This window comes from Oppia nitens, unplaced genomic scaffold (genome assembly GCF_028296485.1).
Source record: "Oppia nitens isolate AA-2021 unplaced genomic scaffold, nextdenovo-longstitch-racon4-pilon3 scaffold2_pilon_pilon_pilon, whole genome shotgun sequence".
NCBI classification, from domain to species: Eukaryota; Metazoa; Arthropoda; class Arachnida; order Sarcoptiformes; family Oppiidae; genus Oppia; species Oppia nitens.
In genome coordinates, this window is record NW_026533210.1 from 2,524,740 (window position 1) to 2,538,342 (window position 13,603).

Below are 13,603 nucleotides of genomic sequence, written 5' to 3' on the forward strand. Positions count from 1 at the left end.
TTAGCTGATTGTTGTTATCATTATTACCACCGATGACGGCGACATTATTGTTGGCAAAGTTTGTCACAAACAATCTCATCCATTGATTGTCATCAGTGCACAACCGTTTCCAATAGCTATTTGTTTGCGACAATTGAATCACTGATGGATACGGCAGATATCGGATGACTCGTCGACAGACTTCTTCGGGCAATTCATTGATAGTTATGGCCAACAGAGCGACCAGTTTGTCGACAAACTCGTCTTTGAATCGCTTGATTGCCGATAGTTTTGTCTCTCGTATCCAATTGAGTCTAATGTTTGGCTGTTCATTGAGTTCATTGATAATAGCCGTACAATGTATTGAAAAAGACATGAGAGGAATGATAACCAATTGTATGTTAATATAATGACCACCAAAACGACGACTTTTGTATTGATAGTAGACTTGAATTCGTTCACTGGTTATGTCAACAACGCTTGGATTGCATTCAAAGCCATTTGTCGTCAGCAATGGTAACAACTTTTCAAATAAGATGTCAATCAATGGATTTTTGTTAGTCATCTGTGAATTGAATGCCATTTTCTTATAGTGAAAAAAAATTTTGAATATATTTTTTATTTTTGAATATTTATATTATTTGTTTGTTTGTCTATTCACGTGTTTATTATCTGAGTAAAAGTTGTAAATATTTTTTTAAAAAATATTTTTAGTAATAATTTATTACTTTTATTTATTCAATTAATTAGTAATTTTGGTAAAATAAAATTACAAATAAATATTAAAAAATGTCTTAATTGATAATTTTTTTTGTCATTTCTAATAATTTATTTAATAAATAATAGCAGTTTAGCTAAAATAAAAACTATATAATAATAAGAAATTTCATTTTTTTTTTTATTTTCTAATGTTTTTTTAGTTAATTTAATAATGAATTTTATTTTATTATGACAATTTTTATGACACTTAAAAAAGACAATTTAATATAATCATAAAAAATAAAAAGAAATGTAATATAAAAATTAAAATTAAACATAAAATGTTTCAAAATCTTTATATATATAAAAAAGTGTACATTTATATTGTTTAGCAAAAAAAATCAGAGAAAAGCAATTATTTTTTTTATATAATCATTTTATCGACACTTATATAAAGTATATGGCATTTAAACTATGTATTGTATAATTGGATGTTTTTATTTCAAATAGAGTCACAATTTATTTGAATTTTATCGATTAAATGTAAAAAATTTCTTTTTTGTTGTTGTTATAGATTTGATTTTTATCATAACTGAAAACCCAGACACTATTGTTCAATAATACTACACTATATTTATGTGTTGATATGTTTAGTGTTTAGTATTTACAAAATTTGATATAAAATAGTGATATATTACTGTATATTTGATTATTTAATTAGATTATTTCTAATTAATAGATAATAATAATTATTTAAGTTTACTAAAATAAAATTCAACTAAATTAATATAACATTATTGATAATTAGTTTATTATATTTAAAATAAACATTATCTTTAAATTAACTTTAAATAAAAGTTTTAAATAATCCATTAAAATAAAATCGTTTAGTTTCAAACGTTTTGTGGCCTAAAAAAAAGTTTATGTGTCAAACCATATATTTAATCTCAACTTAAATGTTAAAAACTTGGTTTATATTGAAAAGCAAATGCATTGCAAAAAGAGGAGAAAATAAAAATAAAATATAAAATAAAACATAAAAAGCTCTTAAAAGTTACATATTTTACTGTTTTTTTATTGAATTACTCTTAATTGCATTCATCGATTGACTTTCTCTCTCTCTCTCTCTCTCTCTCTCTCTCTCTCTCTCTCTCTCTCTCTCACTCACTCATTGACTCACTCATTCACTCATTCACTCACTCACTCACTCACTCACTCACTCACTCACTCACTCACTCACTCACTCACTCACTCACTCACTCACTCACTCACTCACTCACTCACTCACTCACTCACTCACTCACTCACTCACTCACTCACTCACTCACTCACTCACTCACTCACTCACTCACTCACTCACTCACTCACTCACTCACTCACTCACTCACTCACTCACTCACTCACTCACTCACTCACTCACTCACTCACTCACTCATTCACTCATTCACTCATTCACTCACTCACTCACTCACTCACTCATTCACTCATTCACTCACTCACTCACTCACTCACTCACTCACTCACTCACTCACTCACCCACTTACTCACTCACTCACTCACTACTTATTTACTGTACTTATAAAACATATTCAGTCTAAATCATTGGGGATTATCATGACTTTATTTATTTTTAAAAAAACATTTTAAGTTTGTCCATAAAACAAATAAAATGTAAAAAATATGCTATTATTATCATATTGTTATGTAAAAGTTAAATATTATTAATAGTTTTAACAGAAATTTTTTGACATGTATATAAAAAAAATTTAACATATGATTTAGTGATAAAGATTTAAATTTCAATTAAATCTATTATTATTATTATTTTTTGAAAAATAGTCTAAAAATAAACTAATTTTTCATAGTTTATATTAATATTTTAGACATTTATTTTTAATTTACAAAATTTTATTTATTTGATTATAATTTATAAAAATAATGACTAAAATATTTTTTATTTTCATATTTATGTTATCAGAAAAAATAGTATTAGTTATATATATAATATAAAATTTGTAAAAAACAAATTGAGTCATATTATAATATAATGTTGATATAGCAATATTTCAAATAATATTATACAGTAGTATATATATATATACAACAACTCCATAACTTATAAAAAATTGTTTACTAGAAAAATAAAATAAAATAATAAAAAAATTGTTTTTTAAACTGTACAATTTATTATTGGGTATCTTTAAATCATACAGATTTATTATTATTATTTTATTTAATGTTTTATAATTTAAGAGTTGGGCTAAAATAAAAACACTTACTATAATGTTTTATATATACTGTATATATACTATATTTAATACTATTTTATGGGAATTTATTTTAGATTTTTATTTTTCATTTCATTATTAATTACTATAATTTAATGGCTATAAAATAGAGTCTCTGGATATTAATAATAGTAATAATAATAGTAATAATAGTAATAATAATAAAAGTCACAATCCTAATATTTTATTATTGGGTGATATAATGTCTAGAATCAAAATCGGTAAATGTATTTTAGATATAAAATTGTTTTTTTTAAATATATATAAATTTCAAAAATCATGTTTCAATGTCAGAGCAATTTGTTTAATGAGTTTTAAATATCATATATAATTTATATGGTTTATAATACAGTGTATATTTACTATACTAACACACACACACACACATACATGTATAAAAATATATTGATTTTAAATTTTTGTATAATATATTTAATCTTAATTATCTTTATAATGTATTGGCTAAGCGTTTAACAATTTTGTTGAGAGTTTTGAAACTCAATAGTGTATACTGTATAATGAAATCTAAAATTTTTCAAATATACAGTAGATATATATACAGTATTATAAATTCAAGACAATTATATAATTAATACACTATATTTTGAATGAATAAATATAATGCACCGAAAAAATATCAATAAATATCTCATTAATTACTGTCAACCAATAAAATGGCATTTTTGTAGAGTAAAGATAAATAATTTATTATTAATTAGTATAGGATTAGTGAAACAGATTACGTAAAATAAGTTTTAAAAGTTTTGAAAGTATTTTATTATTTTTTATTTTTGGTTATACACAAAACTAATTTATAAATAATTTATTTATTTTTTTTGATAAACATTTAGCTAAACAAAAATTATTTTCTATAAACATAGAAAATAAATACCGTACAGTACTTAAAAAATAAATAAAATGAAAATATATATTACAGAAAAAAATAATAAAATTATAAGCACAATAAAAATCAAAATAGATTAAATGTAAAATCAAAAAAAAAGTTAAATAAAAAACAATTATTAATAAAATCTTAATTTTTTTTCTGTTAATTATAGATTTATAAAACGAAATAAATTTATGGAAACAAATTCAAATAAACAACAAATTTTTAACCAAAATATATGATTATTTGGAGACTCTATTCCTCAATATCTTCAGCCATAATATCTCCGAATGATTGGCTTAAAGCAAAACGTTGTGTACAACAGATATCATCGTCAGTGACACCAGTATTAAAATCTTGATAATCAGTGCCATTATTGTTGTGTTCATAGCTATCGTTAGTGTCGTCGAAGATCTCTTCTTCTTCATCTTCTTCTTCTTCATCGTCACAGTTGTCTTCATCGTCTGATCCAAAATTGATATCATTATCGATGGCGTATTGTTGACAACATTCGTCGCTACAGAATTCGTACCAATCGGTTGGCGATAACTGTTTGGTATGAATTTCGTCGACCGGTTTCAGACAAACCATACACCACTTCGACATCTTAACGTTGACCTCATTCTCGGCTCGCATTTGAATCAAATCGTCTAAAGCCCGCTGCCATCGACATGTCCGCAAACGGCTGGCCTCGATCTTGTCGGCAAACTCTGCTACGGCTTTGTTGACCGAATCGGCGTATATGTCCAGTTCTGTCATCTCGTACGGCAAGTTGACCTGAACGGCTGCTGTCTTCCGCCTACGATAACGTCTACGCGGAGGCCGTTCTACCGATTGGCCATCAGTATTGGTCGTCATCGTCGGCTGAGACATCGTCAATCTCTTCCTAATTTGTTTGACCACTTGTTCGCCGTTAAAGTCGACAATTGTGACCATTTTGCCGGACATTTTGATAAGTTTTTTCAGCCGATTCTGCTGCTGCTGTTGTGATTGTGTGGTCGACATCATCAGTGGCTGCGATAGTGTGGTAGACATCAGTGGCTGCGATAGTGTGGTCGACATCAGTGGCTGAGATAGTGTGTCCATCGATAGTGGTGTCAGTGATTCACAAACAGTTGATCCGCTGAAGTTGAACGGCGGCGCTGAAGATGACGGCATCTGTGACTGCGATAGTGTGTCCATCGATAGTGGTGTCAGTGATTCAGTTGAAACAGTTGTTCCGCTGAAGATTTGTGTCAACGGTATTGACGACAATAGTGTCTGTGTCTTCATTGTTGAGTCCATTGTCTAATCATATCATCAAATGGTAAGTGATTTTTGAGTCAAAAATTTTTTTTTATTATTTATTTTATTTGATTTAATAAAAAACAACAAAAAAGTTTTCAACCATTAATACCGCGCGCGCGAGCATAGAGATCGCCGCCGGCGGTGCTGTCGCTGACAATTTAACCGTACGGTTATTGTAATTTAGGTCTAGAGGTGTTAGCATTTAAAAAAAAAAAATTTGTTGAAAAAATTTTTAGTAAATTATTATTTACAACAACTATAGGTTTAATTAATTAATTAATTAATTAAATAAATTATATATTATTTGCATGTATACTTTCAACAAATTATATTAGAAATACGCGCGCGCGCGCGCGTGCTAATGCACGTGTAATAAATTATTTTTTGTTGTTGCATTGCATGTAAAGTTTAAATTTTAAGTATGTAGTATACATTTATTTATTTTTTTTAAAACTAATTAAATTAACTAAATTAATATAAATTTTATTATATTACGTGCATCATTGTTAATTGACTAAAAAATAAAATAACAAATATTATATGCTTGTTGAGTTTTCAATTTGATTATCTATATCTTAATTTTTATATAAGATAAATACAAAAAAAGACAAAACAAATTTTTTTTTCTTTTAAATTTAGTTTAAATCAAACAATTTTAAGTTTTATAACCTTTTTATGTTAAACGCATATATTTTTAGTATTTTAATAGAAACTTATTTTTTAATCTCTTAGAGTAATAATTAACTATAATTTTTGTTTGAAAATTAATTAAACTTTTATAATTTTATATCATTAATCAAAAAGTTTTAATATGATATAAAAATATTATTTATTTTTTTCCATACATTATAAGTTGTGATTGACTATAATTTATAATACAGTGTAGCATTACATTTGATAAGTTAAGTCCATTTATGATTTATCATTATTTTATTTATTTTTTTTATAAAATAAACAAAATTCACAAATGTGTGGACATAAATGTATGCATCAATTATTATTGTATATCAAATTGACTCATATATTCAATGGATTGACATATAATTTGGTTACAATAGATAGTAGAGAAAGAAAGAGAGAGAGAGAGAGAGAGAGAGAGAGAGAGAGAGAGAGAGAGAGGCTATTGATTATAACCTAATAAATGTGGACAATGTTTGGTGTGTGTGTGTGTGTGTGTGTGTGTGTGTGTCAATGAAAAAGTTAGTTTCAAGTAAAACAAAATTTGCATTTTTATCGCAATTTTTTCTTTGCATTCAATTGAGTCAAAACATCACTAAAAGTCATTAACAGATAAGATATATATACAATATATATATAGTATAGATATATATATATATATATATATACTGTATATTCATAAATATAGTTTAAATGGCAAAAGGGAAACACATTTGATATTCAATGAGACCATCATTTCAAATTGTGATACACTTTTCCCTGAGCTCTCTCTCTCTCTCTCTCTCTCTCTCTCTCTCTCTCTCTCTCTCTCTGTATGTGTCATCACTTGTGTGTATATAATAAATATCATCCGACAAAAAAAGTGTATAACTTCTGTATGACATTCAATACATTAGTGTATTCAATGAAATTGTATTTTTATTTTATTTTATTTTATTTTTGTTGTATATGTCTGACTCTAACTAACAGTTTATTTATTATATGAATTTATTATTTTTTTATTTTAACTATTTTGATTTTTTGTGCACTTTTTTGTTGTTGTTTATTTTCTACTCATATTTATGTTCAATTTTTTTGATATTTTTTATCTACATTTTATGTATAACTTATAATTATGTAAAGTTTAGTATTTGTTATGGTTATTATATATTTATTTATTTTAATTTGGGATTTTTTTCATATATAGTTAAAGTATTTCTATCACTTAACTTATATTTATTTTATTGTTTGTATTATTTATTTGAATGCTATTGTAATTTATTTTATTATAAATAAATGAATTTTAATTTTGAAATAATAATTTTAATTTAATAATTTTTAAAAATATATTAATTAATTTTAACGATGATATACATTATATAACATTTATTACTAACAATTTAACAATTTTTATGTGGCATTTAAATTTTGTTGTAATTAATTTTGGTTAAATGCAATTATAATTAATTGCCGGATATTAATAATGTATACTTTTGTTTTCATTAAATTACATTTGTTTTGAAATATAGTAAAAACATTTTTTTTATTATTATTATTATTTATTTTAGAGTATTTAATAAAAATTGTCCCAGACACATTAATTTTATGATTAATATCATTTGTCAAATAGACAATAAAAAGCAGATAACATAAATTTTCCAACAATTTGTCATAATATCATAAAAATTATTATTTTATAAATTGCTTGTTGACCACACACACACACACACACACATATATATATATATATATATATACAAACATACACACACAAACATTATAGATGACAATGTAGTGGACATTAAGTAAAAGTTTTCAATAATTGATAATTTAAAGTTGAATTGTGTTTTTAAAAAAAATATATAACAAATAAAAAACAATTTTATAGATAAAAATAGCTTAATGTGTGACAAATGTATCTCACACTTTGCACACTCACATACAGTTAGATTCTGTGACAAACATACAAATTGATGGCAAAAAAAATATTTTTTTTAACAAAAAAAAATTAAAAATCAAAGAGAAACAGCTGTACAACCATTTAGTCTTATTTTTTTGTTGAAAGTATTTCCGACACAATACTACTACTACTATATATAGTGCTTGACATTTGTCTTTAAGCGTGTTATGTATTATATATTATCGTAAAGTGAGAGCACTTTTACAGATATATATATATATATATATATACATAAAGATAGTGAAAAAACTAACTAAAATACAACAAATGGTTTTTAAAAAACAAATGATAGCAAACAATGGATGAATTGGCAGTCATAGTGTACAATGAAATAATGATAACCATTTTGCTGTGCCATCCATCTACTCGATGACTATCCCCTTGTTATACACACTTGAATACCAACAAATACTATACTTTGTTTTACACACATACACGCAAATACAAACACATATATATACACACACATACATATATACACACATATATACACAAACGCACACATACATACACACATACACACACACATACACACACACATACACACATACACACATACACACATACACACATACACACATACACACATACACACATACACACATACACACATACACACACACACATACACACATACACACATACACACATACACACATACACACATACACACATACACACATACACACACATACACACATACACACATACACACATACACACATACACACATACACACATACACACATACACACATACACACATACACACATACACACATACACACATACACACATACACACATACACACATACACACATACACACATACACACATACACACATACACACATACACACATACACACATACACACATACACACATACACACACACACACATACACACATACACACATACACACATACACACATACACACATACACACATACACACATACACACATACACACATACACACATACACACATACACACATACACACATACATACTCACACACACTATACATATAAATATACAAACTGAAATAGCTGTACTAACTTTCATATATATATATATATATATATATAATCTAAAGTTATATAACAATAATATTTTGATTTTTTTGTGTTTTTTTATTATTATCAATATATAAAGTATATATGTATTATATTTCTCAAAACTTTCACAATTAGTGCTGATTGTAGCGATTTTTTGTTTGTATATTATTATTATATACGCGATCTCTATTACAATTATTGTGTCATATATTTTATGTCACATACCCTACTATCCCGTTATAATAATAACGTTAGTAGTAATAGTAATAGTTATGGGCACCCGTTAGCCGATACAGTGTGTGTTTAATCTACTGTTTTATCAGTCATATGCCGACTAATACACTATTTTTAGTATTGTATAAAATTTTTTTGTTGTTAAATATCAAACATATCAGTATTTTTGTTGTTGATATTATTTCTATATGAATAGTGTGTATAAACAATAAATGCCAAAAACTACAAATATAAGCACTTTTATCATCAGTAAAAATAATTTAGTTATTATATAAATTTATTTTGTATTAATTTGTCATATAATTATAAATACTACAAAATATACTAATTTAACTTTTATAATATTAAAAATAAATTTTTTTTATTTATTGTCAATTTCAATAACTTATTTATTATGGACATTAAATCTATAAAACTAACTGTAGACTAAATATTTATTGCTATTTACAATTTATTTATTTATTTATATTTATACAACTAAATATATAAATTTTTATATAAATAGCTATAAGTTTGTTTATTTTATTAAATAAAAACAATGATATATCAATATAATAATATTTTATTTGTTTTTATTTATTTAGTTTAATTTAAATTATAAAAACATTTTTTTATATTTTAAATTACGAATCTAAAATTGGTTTTTTAGAAAATTAATCTTGATAAACATGTTTATTAATTACTTAAGTATTTTTTTGTACATTAATTTGTATCAATATACAGTATTTTATGATTTATATTAATATAATTAATAATTACTGTACATATTTGAAATTAAATTAATATTTATTATTTAAATTTATAGTCAGTATAATTTTTTTTTAAAAATATTTTCATTTAAATGTCTATTTAATAAATTCCAAGTTAAATATTTTTATTGTTTTCTTTATATTATATAAAATAAAATACTCTATGAATATAAATAGTAGCAATTATATTACATAAATTTTAGGTTTTTTTTTGTTAGTATAAATAAAGTCATAAATTTTCAATTTATATGTCCTATGAGTTTAATAAAATAACGCTTGAATAATATTTGGTATACAATATAATGGCCAGTAAAACAATAATACAGTAAATTAAATATTTTTATTTTGTTTATTTATTATTATTATTATTTTTAACATGGCTAGTTTTATCAACCATTAATATATTTAAATATTTATACAATATTTTTGTTGTTGTTTTGTTGTTGTTTTGTTGTTATTATTTGCTATTTTACTTATAATTAGATTTTTATTTTCATAAAAATTTTCTAGTGTTCATACAATTGGAATAATACTATTTTCATTAATTAAATAAATTATTTAAAATTTTAATTTATCTAAATTATATAATTTAATATTCAATTCATGTTTGTTAAATTGTATAAATATAAAATAAAATAAAAATAAATTTTATATAATTTCTAAACGTTGTTACAATAATTTTAATTTATTGTATGACTACTACTAGTGTTGTTATTTTTTTAATTAATTTTTGTTGTTATTATTGTTGTCTAACTATTAAGCATTAGATTGACATCACTAACTTGAATAAGACTGTCTGGAAAAATAGTTTTAAATAATTTTTTTTAATAAAAAAAACTAAACACAACTTTACTTATTTTATTTTTTATGATTATTCGTTAATTAATAATAGATTGAATAAATAAATAAAAAATCTATTCGCAAAAGTTTGCATTGATTTTTCTCTTTAAAATATTTATTTATTTATTTTGTTGTGGTTTTTTTTGATTTGAAAATTAAAATCAATGATTTTTTTTTGGTTTGTGTTAGTGTGTGACATACAGTAGTTTTCAAAAAATATACATAATTTAATTTTTAAGTGTATTCTCGATTCTTGTGAAAGTGAAAACAAATTTTTATTTTTTAGTTTTAGTTTTTAAATCCAACTATTAGTGTAAACTACTACTGCTAAACACACTGTACTAATATATTCAGTAATTATAGGGACATAAACTGCTTTAAATACATGGTTGTCATTAACTTTAACATTACATAACAGTAACAACATATATAAAGTGGTTATCTCTCAGTGTGTGTCAAATGTTAGACATTGTCTCTCTCTCTCTCTCTCTCTCTCTCTCTTTCTTTCTTTCTCTCTATACATATATCGTTAGACATTAAAGGATCAGATAATTTGTTTAGCTTTGAGACAGAGAGTCACCAAAAAATCATACATATTATGTATAAAACACACACATATAATGCATATACTCGTTGTCTATTACACACAACACACACAATAACTAGACGTTAATTTTCAGCTCATTTTTATCAATATATTGAGAGAAATACAATAAATTACTGTTGTTTTACAATATACTGAATATATATATACAACAGTTAATGGATATATTGTGCTCAACCATCACAACAACAACAGCTTATTGTTTAAAATAGCAAATACTTTGTCCCTCTCATGACATCCATTTGCTATCTCTCTCTCTCTTTCTTTCTCTTTCTCTCTCTCTCTCTCTCTCTCTCTCTTACTTTCTTTCTTTCTATTCTTGCATTTATTTTTGGTTAGCAATTGTATAATAAAGTAATTTAAAAACATTAGTCGCATTTGATTTCTTTTTTGTTGTAGTTATGATATTATTATTATTGGCCAACAAAGATGACTATAATCTATATATTAAATGTCATAAATATGTGACCCAAAGGCTCCATTCAATTGATACCAATATATATATAAATAGTACAGTAATTGTCTGTCATTTAGCTTATGGCTTCATTAGCATTAAGTTTTTGGTATATTTGAAGCAACATTTTTATTAGTTTACAATTTATTATCTATTGAATATATATATATAAATTTATATATAAATGTTTATGTAATAACTTATATATAATTTATATATATATGTTGTTTGTTTGACTTCTTATAAAAGTTTAATATCAAACTTTTTTTTTATTTAAACACACACTTACCTTACATTACATACATATTCATTCAAACAATAGCATTTAGTATACAGTATATACTAAATGCACTATAATATATAAATATATATATATATCCTTTTTTGTTTAATGCATTATTAATGATAGAGAAATAACTTTTGTATGCAAAATATACGGAATATTCCTTAAGGAATATTCTTTACAAATCAATATATTGAATGCACTTTTATAAAGCATAGAGAGTTGTGTGTGTGTTTGTCAACTCATTGTTTGCTGAAAAATTTCAATTTTATTTAATTTTTTATTCATCATTCATATATATTAAATAAATATATATATATATATATATATATATATATGTCTTATCAATTTATTTATGTGATCAATAGTTTTTCAAATTTAATAACATTTCGTTTGCATAATTGAATGCCTAATATTTTTCTAATTGAACTTATAATAATTTATGAATGCATATCGTTATTATTATTATTTATTTACTAATAACACACTATTGATTTATTATTTATAATTGTTAATTAATTTATATTAATATAAAAGCATACAATAACTGAATACTTATTAAATTTTGTACAAACAATTTATTAAAATTTATAATAATTAACTACAATCATTAAAAATAGATTATAAAATAAATTATAAAATAATATTTAAAATGTAATATAAAACAAGCTTAAAATTTAATTATTTTTAATAATGTTAATTTATTTTAGATTAAACAACTGATAACCTTAATAAATGTAAATATTTATTTGAAATTAATTAATGATTCAATAAATACTATAGATTAATTTGTACTGTAATTATTTTTTATTATTTCATTGACATATTTTGATCATTTAAAAATTTATAATGTAATAATAATAATAATAATAATAAATTAACAATTAATAATAATTAAGCTATTATTAAAAAAATTATTTAAAAAATAAATACTTTATTATTTACCGTTATTTTCATTTTCTACAAACAGTTTTGTAGTTTAAGTTTAAATATAATTTTCTAAATTTATTTGTTATACTATACTTGTATTGTAGTTATAAGTATGACATCTATTAAACTGTGTTTGAATCATAAAAAGTTATTTATCACGAAATTTATCAAATAATTGTATTAAAATTTTATTTAATAATAATAATAATATTTTTATAATTTGTATAATCAAATTATTTTGAAATAATACTTTATATTTTATAATATGTTTTATTAAAAAAAATATCTAATTGTTTTTATATTTGTTTTGTTTTTAACAAATAATAAGTTATAAATTTCTATATGAGATCTTATTGACCATACATTTAATAATAATTAATTATTAACAGTTGTTTAGTAATTAAATAATCCTTCAATTAATTTGATCTTTTAATTAAACAGTTTTTATTTTTTAAAAAGTTTTATTAAATAAACATAAAACAATTAAAATTAGTATATTTAAAAATAGCAGTGTTTAGTTTTTTATATACAATAAAAATTTTATAATTATTTTTTTATTTAAAAAAAGCTTATAATAATCTTTTTAATGCAATGATTTTTTTGATACAAAAATACAGTAATTTTGATTTAGACAAATTTTTAATTTGATAAAAAAAACATTTTAATAGAAAAAAATAATTATATTAATATTTAT

The 13,603-nt window shown here is 23.1% G+C and overlaps 1 protein-coding gene across 1 annotated transcript; it reads right to left on the minus strand.

The window, feature by feature from the left end:
- Window positions 1-4,107: 4,107 nt before the first annotated feature.
- LOC128955588 (uncharacterized) lies at window positions 4,108-5,285 on the minus strand. Its single transcript, XM_054301259.1, has 2 exons — window positions 5,240-5,285; window positions 4,108-5,139 (listed from the first exon to the last, which is right to left on the minus strand). Exons 1-2 carry the CDS (start codon window positions 5,261-5,263, stop codon window positions 4,108-4,110), a joined length of 1,056 nt encoding a protein of 351 aa, XP_054157234.1. The 5' UTR covers window positions 5,264-5,285.
- Window positions 5,286-13,603: the final 8,318 nt, after the last annotated feature.